At 33.3% G+C, this 19,123-nt stretch overlaps 1 protein-coding gene and 1 pseudogene across 1 annotated transcript in view; both read left to right on the top strand.

Annotated features, from left to right (window-relative positions):
• Window positions 1-19,123, top strand: part of DPYD (dihydropyrimidine dehydrogenase) — an 806,187-nt gene that overhangs the window by 108,824 nt on the left and 678,240 nt on the right. Inside the window, exon 3 of the mRNA XM_067726990.1 lies at window positions 3,149-3,231. Within this exon, the coding sequence (XP_067583091.1) occupies window positions 3,149-3,231 (83 nt within the window). The remainder of the gene's footprint in view (window positions 1-3,148; window positions 3,232-19,123) is intronic.
• Window positions 8,403-13,501, top strand: LOC137219017 (cytochrome c-like; annotated as a pseudogene).

Here is a 19,123-nt window from a genome sequence, read left to right as displayed (position 1 = left end):
TAGAATCAGCTTATCAAAATCTGAAAAAAAAAAAAGTCAGCTGGGATTTTGACAGGAATCACATTGAAACTTTAGATTAATTTAGGGAGTAGTGCCACCTTAACAATATTGTCTTCTAATTCATGAACATGGATGTCTTACCATTTATTTTGGCTTTCTTTAATTTTTATCATGATGTTTTGTACTTTTCAGTACACAAGTCTTATGCTTCTTTTGTTAAAGTTATTAAGTAGTATTCTATTCTTTTTTATATTCTTATAAATGGAATTGTTTTCTTTTATTGTTGAACTATTCACTGTAGCTTTGCTTATTTTTGTTTCCAAGTTATTATTTTTTTAAAGGTAATTTTTAAAAATTTATTTATTTAATTTATTTATTTTTGTCTGCGTTGGCTCTTCGTTGCTGTGTGCAGGCTTTCTCTAGTTGCGGTGAGCGGGGTCTACTCTTCGTTGTGGCACGCGGGCTTACTCATTGTGGTGGCTTCTCTTGTTGTGGAGCACGGGCTCTAGGCACCCGGCCTTCAGGAGTTGTGGCTCACGGGCTCTGGAGCGCAGGCTCAGTAGTTGTGGTGCACGGGCTTAGTCACTCCGCGGCGTGTGGGATCTTCCCGGACCAGGGCTCGAACCCGTGTCCCCAGCATTGGCAGGCGGATTCTTAACCACTGTGCTACAAGAGAAGCGCAGCTTTGCTTGTTTTTGAAATTCATTTAAGTGGAATAATTTTCCTATGTGATCTTTTGTGTGTCACTTTATTTGATACTATGGGTGTGAGATAATCCATGTTATTCCACATAGATGTAGTTTGTTCATTCTCATTGCTATGTATTTTCCATTGTAGTAATATAACACAGTTGATTTATATATTCCATCTTTATGTGCATTTGACTTGTTTCCAGTTTGGGGAAATTTGGATAGTGCTACAATTAACATTCTTGTATACGACTTTAGGCAAACATATTACATATTTGTTCTGGGTGTATTCCAAGACATGAAAATTCAGCTTTTGAAAATGCTACCAAAAAGCTTTATCAAGTGGTTTTAACAATTTACAGTTCTACCAGCAGTGCTTCAGTTGCTTTTTATATTAAAAAAACCCACTTTTTTATCATCTATCTTTTTCATTTTACACATTTTCAAAGTGTGTAGTGATATTTCATTTTTAAAATTTGCATCTTTATCATGACTAATGCTGTTGAGCATGTTCTTTTAAATTAGTTATTTGTATAGTCTCTGTTATATAGTGTTTATATAAGTCTTTTGCCCATTTTACATTGAATTGTCTGGTTTTTTTTCATATTTACTTGTCGGAGTTCTTTATTTATTATAGATATGAGTAATTAAAACAGTGTGATACTAGCACAAATATAGGAAATTGAGCAGTTGGCCATTATGGACCCCAGAAACAGACCCTATGTATACTGTGTCTTACTTTATGGAAAAGATGAATTAAAGTGGGGAAATGATGGCCTTTTCAAAAAATAGTACTGATTTAACCGCTGACCTGTATGGTGTGATTTTTCTGTTATACACATATACAAATATCAATCCCAGATGAATTACACATCTAAATGTGAAATGCAAAGTAATAAAGCTTTGTGGAAAAATATAGGAAAATAAATTTATAACCTTGAGGAAATCAAAGATTTCTTAAACAGGACACAAATAGCACTAACCATAAATTAAAGCAATAATAAATTGGGCCTCTTTAAAAATAAGAAATTCTCGGGCTTCCCTGGTGGCGCAGTGGTTGGGAGTCCGCCTGCCGATGCAGGGAACACGGTTTCGCGCCCGGTCCGGGAGGATACCACATGCCGCGGAGCGGCTGGGCCCGTGGGCCATGGCCGCTGAGCCTGCGCGTCCGGAGCCTGTGCTCCGCAACGGGAGAGACCACGACAGTGAGAGGCCTGCGTACCGCCAAAAAAAAAAAAAATAAAAAGAAATTCTCTTTATGAAAAGATACTATTAAAAAGTGAAAAGACAAGACACAGATCAGGAGATATTTGCAAGTTACATATCCAAAAAAGGACTTTGATCCATAATTCAAATTATTTTAGATACATTTTGCTAATTTTCAAGATTTTCATTGTAAAACATGTAACTATGTGTTAAAAAGGATCTTTGCCTTAATTTGGCCAATCTAAAAAAGATATCAAGGTAAGATAATGGTATATATAACAATGGGTTTTAAATCAATGAATTCTTACACATTGGAAATTATTAATCTAAATTCTGTATTTTTGTAAAATCCAGCATACTTATTTACAATTTAATATAGAACCCATTAATGTTAAAATTTTATTCTTTAGTTTTACTGTCTGTTAAATTAACTAAAATGCTAAATCCAGTTATTTTATTACCTAAATACATGAAATCTAATGTGCCAAAAGATTCATATGGATACATTTTTTAGGGTAAAATTTAATCCTATATATTATGTTCTGATAACTTATTAGGGTCATGTGAGATTAAGTTAGTTTTACATATAAAAACATAATTAAAATTAAACAAAAAAACTCTTAGAAAATTCAGTCCAGTAATGCTAAGAGCCTGATGCAATGTCACATAATTTTAATGAGTGGACTTATTTATTTTCAAATATATATACATATATATATATTTGTGAACAATTTGTATATAACTGTTATTTAAAGATCTAATTTTAAAATTTTGATTTCAAAATGTTTGAACTTTTATTATTATATTATGCCTGGGCTTTATCTTTCCATATCAGTAAATACTAATATTTTAGAACTGGGTATTTATCATATACAATTTATTGTGATTTCAAACTTTACTGACTTTCTTTGAATTCCAGTTGGCTTTGGCATACTTGAGATTATTTTAGAGAACTAATTTTTAAACCTCAAAACTCTAGAAGTTGTACTACTTTTATATAATACTCATTTCTTCTATTTACCCAATTTTGAAAAATTGATAAGAAGACTTCTGTGACAGCTGTAACATAAAACGTTTTTATTTTGTTACTGTTGAATTCACACTGTCAATTTTAATGAATCCTACCCAATTAAAATGGTGTGCATATTTTTGAGTCCATAATCAATATAATCAATTATATTTTACATAATTGCATAGATATAATTTTATCTCAGTATGTTGGGGGATTAATGCATTTTTCTAATATGTTGCAGAATTGCGAGAAGCTGGAGAATAATTTTGATGACATCAAGCACACGACTCTTGGTGAACGAGGAGCTCTCCGAGAAGCAATGAGGTAAGTCTGGGTCACCATAGCAACAGTCACAGATGTGGTAAAGAAAAAGTCATTCTTCATTATTGGGGGAACAAATGAGTTCATTGCCACCATTCAGCTCTGTTCTCTAAGGTATTAATTTGTCAGTGGAGAGACTTCCCTTGAGGCTGTACTTTGGTTTTGAAGCTGCATAAATGTTAAGCCTCAGTGCACAGTAAAAAATGTAAATGTTTAATTTGTTACTTAAAATGCTTGAGGGGTGTCTTGTTTTATATTTATACTAAACTGTGTGATTGAATGGAAATGTTGTTCATCTACATTCTGCCTGTGTAAAAAAATAAATAGTACAATGGTGTTTTAACTGAGTAGTATTTTCTCCTAATTAATATTTAACTAAAATATTTTATAGGATTATACCATAGTATTTTTAAACTGATACACGTTTTCATACTATTATAAAGCATACAGATTAACTTTTTTTCAAATACAGCAGTGTATAATGAACCTGATGGGTTTTCTTTTTTTTCCTTTTTAACATTACTATTTCTGAATATTTTTCTGAAATCTCCCTAAACTTAATACCTTTTTAATAACTTTTAGGAAGCAGTCTTTAAATCCATCTGATCAGAATCAATGAAGGCTTTTACTAGACATTGAAAATGTGTGAAGAATAAAACTTAGCATCCTTACAGCTGGAGAAACGACAACAAATGATGTTAATCTTAAAAGTTCTGAACCTTTGAGTGGGATAATTTCCAATATATTTGTACAGAAATAGTATATTTGCCTTGATTTAGCCTGTGAAACTAAAATTGATTTTTAAGATATATCTGCTTCTATCCATGCTCATTTTTTAAGGGCTTAAATTAAGGCTAAAGGAAAAATTTTAAATAGGAGAAAGGATAAACCTGTGAAGCTCCCTAGAAGGGTATTTTGGGCACAATTTTGTTATTGCTGGCACACAGTTACCATATACTTTAGGCTAGAAGCTGCTCTCATTTAGTGACCTCCCTTTTACCACGCAAGCAGCAGGGGAAAGTAATTAAATTTAATAGAAGCTGCCCTCATTTTGAAGCCACTTCTATTTAAAACCACAGGAGGAGGTAATTAAATTTAATGGAAACAGTAGCTTCTACACAAAGATACATGGTACTTCTATATAGATGATTATGATGTCACAAAAAGAGGAATAATATATTACTAGTATTGAGAAATTACCAGCTGGAGCAAGTGAGCCTATTTTATTGTTAATGTCTTTACTAATAAAAAAGAGGGAAAAATAAAACTGAGTCCACAATAGAGAGTTTGTATCTATATACAATGCAAGTGGGCATTCTCAGAAAGTAAAAGTTATTGAAAATAGTCGTAAATTTAAAATAAAGAGTAAAATGTATTGTGGAAAAGGCCAATGCAGAAGTTATGACTGAACCGCTGTTTTTCAATATATTCTTTATCCTCTACCTGAAACTACCACAGGTATAAATTGAAAACATCATTTTTGTAAATGTTTATTGTAATAACTTTGAATATGTTAAGCATAACATCAATATTTATTTAGAACTGTACAGTTATTCTCTGTATTTTTATATCTATTCAGTTTGAAGTAAACCCATAGACCCAAAGGAAGACAAAGAGAATGCCAGCTCTGAAGCTTTGAATAAAAGGCCAAAAACAGAAAGAATTGCAAAGGGGCAATGTGAATGAAAATGGATGTGAGTGAGGGAAATACAATGAACAAGGGAAGGATGTAATTAGTATAGAAAATTCATCATCAAGAAAAAAACAAATTGAATTATGGGAGAACTGCGTTGGAAGAGATTATAAAATTCTGCCAAATTTTGTAATACTTGCCATTTTCGAAAATTCTGCTTTTCAAAAAGTAGAGATGAATTAATGAGAAAAACAAGTATTACCTGATTGGAGTAACCTCTCAACCATCCATGCTATGAGATAAAGCAATAGGCTAGATAATTTAAATCAGCATTTAATCATATGGCTGTGTAATGTACTTTGTTTACGTTGGCAGGATATTTTACACATACACACACTCATAATCTTTAGATTCACTAAACACAACTAAATAATCTTGTTACCAAAAGCATTCAACAGTTTAGTGTACTGTGGGCCTAGCACTTTTAAAAAAACTTCTGGTTTTTGCCTTTAGAAAATACAGCAGGAGCTCATTCTTTATATGTGAGACTATGGACGCATATAAACAAAAAGTTATAATGTTATGTGACTAATAGAATAAAAGGAGAATGCATCAAGGGGCAAAAATTAATTGTTCTCTCATCTATGATCATTTTTATTGTCTTACATGAAGAGTGTCAAATCAAAGAAAACCATGGAGAGGATAAGAAATTTGATCTAGGCCTTGAATATGGCCAGTTTTACAGGTAGAGGGAAAGGTATTGAACAAAGGTGCAAGATGTATTTCAAGAACAGTAAAGTCGTCTTTAAAGACGTAGAGCAAATTTTTTTCAAGCTTTTTTGAATGTATGTTTTCCTGCAAAACTCACATAGGCAGAATTATTTGGTCAGTAATATCTCTCCTCATATGCCAAGAATCCTTGGGTATAAATAAAGCAGTACGAGGTTGGCAGGGATGGTGGGAACTATTCAGAATTTCAGAGTGTGAGAGGGGGCAGTGGGAGACAGGTATGAATAATTTGCCAACAATTTCAGTTAGCTCAGGGGCTGGTTTCAGGAGGCTTGTTGGAAATATGTTTGTTACCATATTCTAGAGGTCAGTTACATAGAGTCTAGCTTGCCAGGATAGATACTTTAAGTTACTTCAAGGAGTGATTGTGGTTTTTAAGGAAGGGTGACAGGATCAAATATATTGATAAAACTATGAAGATTATTTTACAACTTTTTAGAATTCTAATAGGGTAAGAAAATATAATGTGGGGATAGATACAATCATTCATTTATTTAATAAACATTTATTGTGTTTCTGTAATACACCAGGTAATGGGGTTACAGATATGAATAAGGGAATCTCTGCCCTCAAGGGGCTAATGGTCTAGTTGGGGAGACAGATACAAAAATCAAATGCCTGATGTGAAGACTCAGAGCCCCAGTACTTGAGTTGTTTCCCTGATCCCAAAAATGATATGGCATTTTTTCTCTTGGTCCATGGGCATGACATAGCTTGGCTATTGAACATCCTTTTTTTCTCACTAACTTAACCTCTGCAGCAGCCCTCAGGTGGCTCCGGGCACCCACAGTGGTACCCTCCTCCTGAGTGTGTCTGTAGTCTGGAGAAGTTGGAGCAAAACTTGACTGAATCTGAAGAGTGACAGACATTTTGTGGCTGCCTTGGTTGGGCCTTATCATCAAGTTGGGTATTACCTCCTCATTTATTAAGGTTCTACTAAGAACAAAAAAGAGAGGTCTCTGCCCTTGCTCAGTTCTCTGTCGTCTCATCCAATCCCTGTTCGTGGGCAGTCTTTGCCAAGCAATCTTGGGCCTGTTCTTTCATCAGTGTCCCAGCTCAGGAATCATTTTAGACCCCTCCGGTGCTTCTTCCTGATCCCAGATGTGAGGATCTAATCCTGGATGTGAGAACGTGTGGCCGGCTATTTAAAACGTGTAAGGGGATACAGCCTACTCTGGAATGTGCTGGCTAAATGAAACAAGTATTTTATTAGGTTTTAACTCATACCCAGACTGGGAAAAAATAATTCAAAAGTTTGTTTTGGCAGTAGAGTAGAGGGTACAGTGGAGGGAATGAGAGATGTAGAGAAATCAGTGACCCCACTAAGATAAAGGTAGAAGGGTATAGAGGTCAACAGAGGAGAGTGTGTTTGAGAAATTTAGAAATATTTAGAAGGTAGATCTGATGAGACTCTGTGACTTAATAGCCTCAGTATATTAAAAACTTGATTTAATCTCTGTTGCTCTGTTTAAAACCTTTTAAAGTTTTCTTATGCTTTCAGAATAAAGTCTAATTTATTTGTGTATCCTACTAGATAGTAAATCTCATGAGGGTAGGAGGATTGCTATTTTGCTCTCCTTTGTATTCTTAGCCTTACCATATGTATTCTTAGCATATTAGGTGCTTAATAATTATTTGTTGAATTATTGATAAAGATAAAAAATAAGAAGAAGGACATTTATCAAGGGCAAGTCAAAAAATTTTTTTTGACTTTGTATTCAACTTTTTTTTCCCTTCCAGTTTTTTTTTTTTTTTTCCAATCATTTTTTTTTAACATCTTTATTGGAGTATAATTGCTTTACAATGGTATGTTAGTTTCAGCTTCACAACAAAATGAATCAGTTATATATATACATATGTTCCCATATCTCTTCCCGCTTGCGTCTCCCTCCCTCCCACCCTCCCTATCCCACCCCTCCAGGCGGTCACAAAGCACCGAGCTGATCTACCTGTGCTATGCGGCTGCTTCCCACTAGCTATCTACCTTACGTTTGGTAGTATATATATGTCCATGCCTCTTTATCACTTTGTCCCTTCCAGTTTTATTGAGATATAATTGACATACAGCACTGTGTAAGTTTAAACTCAAATGTTTTTATTTTGAGTATTTGGATATACATTAATTAAGATAGGGAAAGAGAAAAGAAGAGGAGGATTAAGTAAGATGATTTTAGTTTTCAGATGAATTTGAGATAGCTATGGTAAACTCATGTGTAAATTTGCAGTAGGCAAAGGAAAATACAACTCTGCAACTCAGGAAAAAGACTGGAGGTTGCAGCCTGGGATTTGTTAAGTACTTTGATATTTGTAGCCATGGGAAAGCATCTGATTTCGAATGATAGTGCATGGAATCAGAAAGGAGAATCTAACCAGATGCCTAAGAAAATACTTGGTTTAGGAAAATGTGTGTCAGAGAGAAACATATTTTGGGATTTAAACTTTTTTTTTTTTTTTGCGGTACGCGGGCCTCTCACTGTTGTGGCCTCTCCCGTTGCGGAGCACAGGCTCTGGACGCGCAGGCTCAGCAGCCATGGCTCACGGGCCCAGCCGCTCCGCGGCATGTGGGATCTTCCCGGACCGGGGCACGAACCCGTGTCCCCTGCATCAGCAGGCGTACTCTCAACCACTGCACCACCAGGGAAGCCCGGGATTTAAACATTTTAAATAACTTTCTCCAACAGAATAAATTGGGACTCTGATATGGTGTGTCTGAGCACTTGAACTGTGGCTAGTGTAACTGAAGAACTGAATGTTTAATTTTATTTAATTTTTATTAATTTAAATGTAAATTGTTGCATGTGGTTAGTGGCTATGGTTTGGACAGCATCGCCCCAGAGGGATGTTTTTGAGTTGCTAACATGACATTCACCTTTCTCTCACCGATGGAATTATCATCAAAGGAGAGTCTAGGGTAAGGTTAAACCATGTTCACACACATCACACATACACATCATGCACACTCTCAAAAAATGAAGAGTAAAACTGAAATCAGAACATAGTAATGGATATAAAACCAAAATTAACAAATATGATATGGAGGAGACAAGGTGACTATTATTTTCTAAAGACATGACTTGTATGTAGAAATCTCTATGGAATTAACAACAAAAACACTCTAGAAATTAATAAAAGAATTTAGTAATATGGTCAGTTTTAAGATGAAGATGGAAATTTGTGAACTTTTCTGTGTATTACCTATTCTATGAAGATCCTATGAGGTAGTTATATTAGAGTACCCCAATCATCCAGGACATGTTGAATTGCTCGGCAAATGGTATAAGAGACAGTTGTTTTGCTGTTTAGAAAAAAGAAATCACCTTATATTTTTACCTCACGGGTATTAAAGGAAGTTTCGTGTATATTAAAGAGCTAAAATAAATAAATGAGACAGCCACAGTCCAATAAACTATGAAAGTGACTATCTCTGAGGTTTAGATGGGGAAAGAGATAATAATCCAAAAAGTAGTTGAGGAAATAACTAAGCTTTGACTGCATTAAAAAAGCTTCTGGGGCTTCCCTGGTGGTGCAGTGGTTGGGAGTCCACCTGCCGATTCAGGGGACACGGGTTCGTGTCCTGGTCCGGGAAGATCCCACATGCCGCGGAGCGGCTAGGCCCGTGAGCCATGGCCACTGAGCCTGCGCGTCTGGAGCCTCTGCTCCGCAACGGGAGAGGCCACAGCAGTGAGACGCCCGCGTAACGCAAAAAAAAAAAAAAAAAAAAAAAGCTTCTGTATATGGAAAAAAATCACAAAATTTAAAGACAACATCAGGGTTCTGTATTGCCATGTGTGTAAGAGATTCAAAACAATTTAGGAGCTTAGTGGTTAATTGGCAAAGTATGATTAAGAAACCCTTAAAATATTCAACTCTAATGGCAAGCAAAATATAAATTACATAAAAAGTACTAATTCTTGGTTATTGACGTTACTGCAGTTCAGCGAGGAGGAGATTTTTGAGTGCTGGAGATGGAATGGTAAGAGCCATTGTCCCATTCTCAGAGATCAAGAGCAATTGAAATTACTTTTACATTTAAGGAAGGGAGTGTACCAATAAGTACTAAGAACCTTGAAACAAACATACCCCTTTTCATATAAATTTAACTTCATGAAATATACTATGCACAAGACATAGACATTATGGACAATCTGAAACTGTTTCTCAAATTACAGAATATAACAGTAAACAAATTGAGTAGAACCTAATTGTCTACTATTAAGGAAATAATAAGAAAATGAAGTTTCTAGAATATAAAATAATATATATGGTATATCAATAAATATATATACATAATGGTAAATTGTGGCGTATTTAGTTATATCTGGATATTAAAATGACCTTTAACAGTGTTTTTGAGTGACACGAGTATCATCATGTTCACTGAAAAATACCAGGAAACAAAATTGCATGTAGAACATGATCTCCATTGAATATAAAGAATAAAGAGAAAAAAGATAGGAATAAAATACAGCAAAATATATTATATCTGAGTGGTGGGCTTACACATTTCTCAGGCTTATAATTTTCTGTTCTAAATTTTCTATAATGGGAGCATATTATGAATGATTAGAAAAATAATGAGATACGTAGGCGCGGACCGGCGTGTTCTTGGGATTAGAGAGCGGGACTTTCGGCTTGCGAGTGGGAACCTCTGAGTCGTGCACAGAGAAAGAACGATTTAATAATGGGTGATGTCGAGAAGGGCAAGAATATTTTTGTTGAGAAGTGTGCCCAGTGCCATACTGTGGAAAAGGGAGGCAAGCACAAGACCAGGCCAAATCTCCGTGTTCTGTTTGGGCGAAAGACAGGACAGGCTGTCGGATTCTCTTACACAGATGCCAACAAAAACAAAGGCATCACCTCTGGGGAGAGGAGATGCTGATGGAGTATGTGGAGAATCCCAAGAAGTACACCCCTGGAACAAAAATGATCTTTGCTGGCATTAAGAAGAAGGGAGAAAGGGCAGACTTGATAGCTTATCTCAAAAAAGCTACTAATGAGTAATAGTTGGCCACTGCCTTATTTATTATGAAATGTCTCATGACTTTTTATGTGTACCATATTTAAATTGATCTCATACACTAGAATTCAGATCATGAATGGCTGATGTAATATTTCTGTCCTGATTTAAATAAGATTGGCTTGTGGCTAAATAAATATGGTCAGCTTTTTGAATTTTGATAGTAATTCTGGTTCAACAAGTACTATCACTGTTTTCCCTTTCTAAAGAGATGATTAAACTTGAATAAGGAATGTTAAACTTTTCAGGGATATGGTGAATGCCTTCTCAAACCCTATAGGAGATTGGTTTTATATTTAGATTTCTATAACTGGTTATATTAATATATTTAAATATTGAGAAGCTCCCTTCACTGTCTCATAGACCAGCAAGAGTCACCTGTGTTTCAAGTTGTGTTCATTCGCCCGTTAAGGCAAGGGCTGAAGATACACTGACAATGTCCACCTTCCCTTTTTGGTCTTAACTATGCCAATTTAATTAAAATTCTCCATCTAAAAAAAATAAAAGAAAAAAAGAAAAATAATGAAGTAAGAAGGAAAAATGGGAAGAATAAAATAAGATACAAAATCTTGGATAAGTGGCAAAAATCAGATTTTAGACTCCAACTGTGATTTTAGATAAATTAGTCTTTTTTAGTCTTTTTTATAAGATAGGATTAAAAGCTTAATAGGATTGATATGAAGAACAACAATAATGTAGGAGAGAATGCTTTGTAATTTATGAAACATTAAGAAAATGAAGATACAAAGTATTACAATGTTTGTATACATTATTTCCATTGAATGGTGTATAGTGCTTATTTCAAATAAATTACATATGTCATACATAATGGAATTGACTGGAAAACTTCGGTGTGGTCTTAGAATGTAGAATGCCAGAGGGAATATTTTTTATCTAACTTATAGAGTCCATTGTAGTTCCATGGCTGTGTGGAAATACTGTACAGGATTTCTGAAAATGATGACATGAAAAAATTTTAAGGACAGAAAAAAATGTATCATCTCCAGGTGAAATCTCTGTCTATAGTATGATAATAGTGAATTTAGAGGTGAAATTCTCAATTTCTTTTCATTTTTTCCCCTTATCTCTGCCAATTCAACCCTCTTATCATACCAAAGTGATTTGATTACTGTATTATATTTTGCACCTGTCATAGTCCCTGTAATCATTTCTAAACATCAAGGGGAAAAGTGGGACCTTTTTAAAAAACGTGGTGTCTCTTTGTCACCTTTTTACTTCCCAAGGCAGTAGTGGGCCATGTGTAGTAGAAATAATGAAATTGGAAGGTACTTCAGTTGAATAACTTAAGAAAATGGGGTGTCAAAATCTGAAAGAAAAGTTACATATAGAATGTAGTTCATTAAGAAAAAAAATGTAAAAAACTATATGAAGCTTTCTGATAATGACTTAATACACAAAAATATAGATTGGTGAGATCTGTGGATATACCTCTATGGTAAGAATATAAATTACATTTTAGAGTACAGACATAGCCAATTAAGGGTTAGGATTTTATTTGTAGAGCCATACATATTCAGTGAGAGCTGTTACATTTGGTGATTATTCTAAAGATAAACTACCAGGGCATTATATCTCTGAAATCTATTCCTTTTTGCTCAGCTTTGTCACGTGTTAGGAATTCTGTCACTAGATGGTGATGTTGAGTTGCACAGTTTATATTCTTGGCTTTTTTTCTGGTGCGTGTAATAGTAATTGCAGGTGTACCATAAACCCAGCTATGTATCCAGAGTTAAACTGAAAGTATAACTATGTAAATTAGGAAAATAATTTTAAGAGATACAGTACATTTTAAATATCATTTAAGTTGAAAGGTAAAAATCCTTTAAAGCTATTGCTTTACTTTAGACTTCGAGAGGTAGAAGGAATATAAATAGCAATCTAAACTTTTCATTGAAAGAGTGAGGTCTGAAGAGAGATTCAAAGACATTAAAAAGAAGTATTTTTCAGTTTTTCCTTCTAGATGTGTTAGTTTATAAAGTACAACTTTAATTTCATTCCTCTGTCAATATCTAGTGGTACTGAGGCTGTTTGCCATCTGATCTAAGGGATGTGTTACTCCTGGTACCTACATATTGTTTTAGTTGCTTATTGTTTTAGTTATATTAATTTTGCATCCCTTGCTAAGCATAATGGATAAACGACACTGGCATTTCTTTAACTGGTACTTCTACATGAATTGAAGTAAAAGACTGTCTCTATGAGTAATTTGGCCATCTGAATAAGACTTGAAGATAAGAATATTATCACTATCCTACTTAACCTTACACTTGTAGATGTTTGTGTGTGTATGTGTATATATATATATATTATATGCAGAAATGTGTGTTTGTATATATATATATGTCCATATATATGTACTCTATCTCTATTAATTTCTATCTTTATTTTTATCTCTATATGAATCTCCCTGTCCCAGTCAAGGAAATCTTGCAGTTTGACAGCATTTGAAGTTTGGAGATCCATTTGCTTTTTAGACATATCTGTTAGAATTACAGTTTTATGCACAACTTTCAATGAAATTCTTTTATGATGGTAAAAAAAGATGAGAGGGAAGAGAAGGCAACCTAAATATTTATGAATAGTGAATTGAATAAGTAGTTTAGAAAACAAATCTAAGGCATGAGAAAATTTGAAGTGGTGTTGAAGAGAAGTATAAAATAAGTAAAATGAGAAATTATTAAAATATTTCTAATGAAATCAGCAGGTTGTTTAATGGTATGAAAAGTAAACACAAATTGTTTAAAATCCTGAATATGTTATATAATGATCAGTGATTACATATTCAATATTAGTAACATATTTTTGTTTTCAAAGTTTACAAAAATAAAGGTAATATAAATGCCCATGTGTGTGTATGTGTGTGTTTTAACTACATGCAAAGTTTGACCTGTGAAATTGGATGCAGAAGCAATGTGTAAGCTTTCTATTTCAATCATATTTCTTGATCCTATAATAATTATACTTCTCCAAGTTTTTTTTTTCGCTAAATGGATCAGCAGGAATCTCTGGAAGACACACCCCACCCTCCGCCCCCAGTAAGCAGGTTACAAGAGTATCCTCTTTTCTTCCATGCAGAGGAGAATATCTTGTCTTTATCACTTCTGTTAGAGAGAGGCACACACTCTACTATGCACATAAGCACATGTGTCTATGGTTTCTGTCACCTAACATAGAAAGAGGGCAACCAGGCTGAATATCGTCAAATTTTATAAAATATAAAGACAAAAGCACACCATCACTTTTTCTAGATAATGATGTGATGGAACTACTTTAATAACACTGTTGAAATGCAGCTGAGAAAAGGTAGGTTAAGCATTAGGAAAATGATTAATTATGTAAAAATATATGTAATTAATTGCATTTGATTATATATTCCGTGTAATTAAGTTAATGTAATTTGTGTACTACGAATACATATGTATACACACAGTTTACACATATGTGTGCAAATGTGCACACGTGTATGCACACACACATACATTTGGTATTATCTGTTTACTGCATAACTTACGAATGTTACTTTCATTCATGTCAGGGATTAGTGAAAGCAAGATTTGTCATTCAGTTTCAAATGGGCCAAAGATAATTTAATTTTTTCACCATTCATGGGAAGTAGAAGAAAAGTTCTATATTAATTTTCACTAATGTTTAATAAAACCAAATATATACCTAATACTTGTGGATTATTTATGGATTTGGTAGCAATTGGCATATATGAATTAGGAGCTATGTTAATTTACTGTTTTCCTCTACTTTGAACTTTTTTTTTTTTTAATTAAGTTATTTATTTATTTTTGGCTGTGTTGGGTCTTCGTTTCTGTGTGAGGGCTTTCTCCAGTTGTGGTGAGCGGGGGCCTCTCCCGTTGCGGAGCACAGGCTCCAGACGCGCAGGCTCAGTAGTTGTGGCACACGGGCTTAGTTGTTCTGCGGCATGTGGGATCTTCCCAGACCAGGGCTCGAACCCGTGTCTCCTGCATTGGCAGGCAGACTCCCAACCACTGTGCCACCAGGGAAGCCCTCTACTTTGAACTTTAATTAGAACTTGAGTGTGAGAAATGATTGCATACTTGCTAATTATAAATTTTGGGAAACAACAGCACAAGTAAATCAGGCATGACTTGATACAGTTATATACTTATAAAATGCATTATCATATTCATTAATCTGAGCATTGGTTCTTTCAACCTGGTGCCCACTGTGTAACTAGACAATATTTTCTTAAAAGAAATATTTACAGAAAAAAATCAAATTAATATTGTAACTGCTATTTTATGACAACTTGATACATTTAGAATGATAAAACCAAAACAGAAAATATGTATTATTATATTAGAAGTTACTATTTAAAACAACAACATTAGCAACAACATAAATAAATAGTACTTAACTAAGGTAAAAAAAAAAATTGCATTTTTCCCTTCGTAGCAAAAGATTGTGGGTTAAAGACTACAGAGAAAGGATACAGCTTTTGTTTTGCTACCAAAGAAAAGTACAGAGCTGTCTTACTCTAGAATGCTTATCATTTTAGATACAGACTTTGAATGAGCAGCTAATAGCTAAAATTATTTAGGAGATAAAAATTGGTACTGTGAGGATTAGCTTTAATTTTAAGTATCCATAATTGAAGTGCCCCATTATGATTTTAATGTTATGATAATCTTGTTAACAAGCTGTTGTGTATATACTATTATATTTTAATGTAGTTACAAAGCTTAAGTAAACCGTAAAGTAAATTGCTTTTTGAATCAGGCTTTTACAAGTGGAAAATTAGTGGTTTACATGTTTTGAATATGTATTTTGTAATTATATTTGGCATTTTCTACAATTTAAGAAGAATAATAGAATGGGTTTATAGATAATTCATTATTGTTTATAAGTACATTGGTATATTTTGTTATTGCTCATTCTAATTAATTTAGGTTCATTCCACATATAACACAATAGCTGATTCTATTTTTTTTCTGTAATAGTCTTCTCTTCTAGAAGATATACATTGCAGTTTAGTTTTTCTATTTACCATTTCTCATATATCAGCACACTACATTTAAAAGAAGATTTCTACCCTTTCTTATCTATTATTTCTACAGGTTATTGTGATGTATACTGAATTCTATCCATCGAGAGTGTTTGTGTTTACTCTATTTTTTGGGAAGAAAACATGTGTCCCATTCTGACAATTGGTGAAGATAGCTAACTGGTTAGATTTCCTTTTTCTGAATTTGTTGCTTAAATAAACAGAACATGGTAATTTGATAGTCTAAAGCAGAAGTAAGCAAGCAGTTTATGTAGAAGTCTGGATAGTATCTTCAGCTTTCTGGGTCATATGGTCTCTAATTGGAACTATTCAGTTGTGCTGGTATAGTGCAAATGCACCCACATAGACAATATGTCATGCAACGGGTGTGGCTGCATTGTTGTGGCTGTGTTCTAATGAAATTTTATTTATGGAAATTGGCAGCCAGCTGGATTTGTCCCATGGGTCATAGTTCACTGACCCCTCGTTAAGAGCAAACTTGACATAAACCAATTAAAATAAATTTCAAGGAATTGTTTGGTACATATATTATGAATTTGTGATTTTCTCTGATTAATAGTAAAAATACTATGAAGCTCTTCCACTGTTATTAATAAGTGTGACTTAGAACATTTACTGAGGTGTCATATCTCCTAGTTTCTGGGCTGTTCCTTGAAATTGAATAAGTTACATTTCCTAGATTACTCATGCAAGTGAACAGACATGATTAAGAATTAAATCGTCAGTTGCAATTGTAAAGTCACCAGTATGCAGGCAACTTGAGGTATCCATGTCAATGCCACTGAATCAGTTAGCATTAATCTGTTATGCTTGTGGTTGAAGAACCATGTACATTATGAAACAGTATAATGTTACTCTTTGGTTTGACACTAGTTAACCACAATGAGGTACCTATGAAAATTCAACGTTGTGATATTATACTTTATCAATTATTTTTATAAATGGATGAAGAATCATGGCATCTACTAAAGTACATACATGATAGCTATATTTATTGGAAAATATTCATTGTGATGTGTTTTTTGTCTATTTAACTCCTTTATAAAGTTTTGTACCCATGAGACTCTCTGAGGAATTGCCTCTATTTTAAAATTTAATCAGTCAATATTTACTTAATAAATCAGTTAATCATGAATAAATATTTTTCTTCTAGTGCACAAAGAAGTTTTTTCTAGAATTCAATGAGAGGCCATATGGGATACTCTGTACTCTTTAAAAAAATGCTCCTGATGTTTAAATTTCAACCTTCCTAATATCTTCCAAGAAACCTCCTAAGAAATTTAGTTAATTTAGTACATGTCCTAACTTTTAGCCCTATAGTTCTCTCCCATTTTAAGGGCCATTACTTTGGCTGGCAAATAGAAGAAATAATAGTAGTCATTTTATTTAGAAGTCTTCCATAACATCAACTTCCATCAAGTTTTAGTGGAAATGGGTATCTGTCGTTGGACGTCATAGGTGATACTTTTAGTCGATATCTGTGCTGTGTTTACAAACCAGTTATCCTGCCAGTATCTCCCTCTATCTTTGAGGAAAGTTTAGAGCAATCTTTCTTTTTTTTTTTTTAGATAGGTAAGAAAAATGATTTACAATAAGGTTAAATTACTTACTGGTATTATATTTGTCATTGTCATATTTTTCCTTCATATTTCATTTCTTCCTTCATCCCCTTAGATGTTGCTTATAATTTCATATTCTGTAAGGGAATATTGCTTGAGACATTTCTCACCCAGAGCTAAGAACTGTGTTGAAATTTAAACAGCTTGGATGAAAAAGCTGTTTGAGGAATCAGATTTTTTCTTTTTAATAGTGAAACAAGGTTAAGAAATTTTTTCTTTGTAAAGAAATAAATTACTAGTTTTGACATATAATTATAGTTAAATGATTGCATATGAGTAAAATATATTAAATAATTAAAAAGCATTGGGTAGCAAGTTTGAGCCAGTTAGAACCATTAATTGAAGCCTGAGAATCATTGCTTAGGTTCGGTCATTCCATTAAAATGAAAGTCTATTTTTATTTGGTAGTAATACAAGACTTGTCTTGCAATTCATATTTCTTCAGGATTATTCTGCTCACTTGAAATTTTTATAGAATTGATTGTTTTTTCAGCACTTCCACCAAAATATTTACCTGCTTTTAAGGGTCATGACAAATATTTTTGTCACATATATTTCTATAGATGATATAGTTATTCCAGAAAGATATCTTGACTGTATCAATACTAATACATACTATTTGCAATCTATAAATATATGAGCAAGCTTAAGATTATCTAAACATGCTAAATTATTGTATGCCTCTTATTATTTATTATTTTTATCTGCTTATATGTAACAATAAATACATTTTATATATGATGTTGCATAGAAGTATATTTACACAAATTTCCAAACAGTGTATTTAGTATATGAATAAATTCCTTAACTAAGTTTTATATTTTATATCCTCATAAGTATGTAACATGGTAGATTATTTGGACTTTATATAATTGAATATTACTCAGCCATAAAAGAATGTAATAATGCCATTTGCAGCAACATGGATAGACCTGGAGATTATCATCCTAAGTGAAGTAAGCCAGACGGGGAAAGACAAATATCATATGATATCGCTTATATGTGGAATCTAAAAGGAAAAAAAAGACACAAATGAACTTATTTCCAAAACAGAAAGAGACTCACAGACATAGAAAACAAACTTATGGATACCAAAGGGGAAAGGGAGGTGGTGGGAGGGATAAATTAGGAATCTGGAATTAACATATACACAGTCCTATGTATAAAATAGATAACCAACAAGGACCTACTGTATAGCACAGGAAACTATCAATATAGTCAATATTTTGTAATAACCTATAAGGGAAAAGAATCTAAAAACGATTTATATATATATATATATATATATATATATATATATATATATATATATATATATATAACTGAATTGCTGTGCTGTACACTGGAAACTTACATGATATAGTAACTCAACTATACTTCAATAAAAAAAAATTTTTAATAAATAAAAAGATCATGGATGCATACATCATTATTTTAAATAACAAAAAAGAAAAAAAGACCCAAATAAAAAGATCTATCTGACAAGATTCAGAACAAAGCAAGAATGTCCACTCTTAACACTCCTTTTTAATACCATATTGGAAGTCCTAACTAATGCATAAAACGAGAAAAGGAAATAAAAGGTATACAGATTGAGAAGGTAGAAATAAAACTCTATTTGTTCACAGATGACATGATTGTCTATGTGGAAAATCTGAAAAATATTGACAAAAAACCCTCCCGGAATACTGACAAAAAAACCTCCTGGTATATAATAAGCATTATATCAAGGTTGCAAGATACATGGTTAATAAACAAAAATCAATTGTTTTTCTCATACC

The sequence above is a fragment of the Pseudorca crassidens genome, chromosome 2 (assembly GCF_039906515.1).
Source record: "Pseudorca crassidens isolate mPseCra1 chromosome 2, mPseCra1.hap1, whole genome shotgun sequence".
NCBI classification, from domain to species: Eukaryota; Metazoa; Chordata; class Mammalia; order Artiodactyla; family Delphinidae; genus Pseudorca; species Pseudorca crassidens.
Note: the sequence above shows the minus strand (reverse complement) of the source record. Positions and strands in the feature narration are given on the sequence as shown.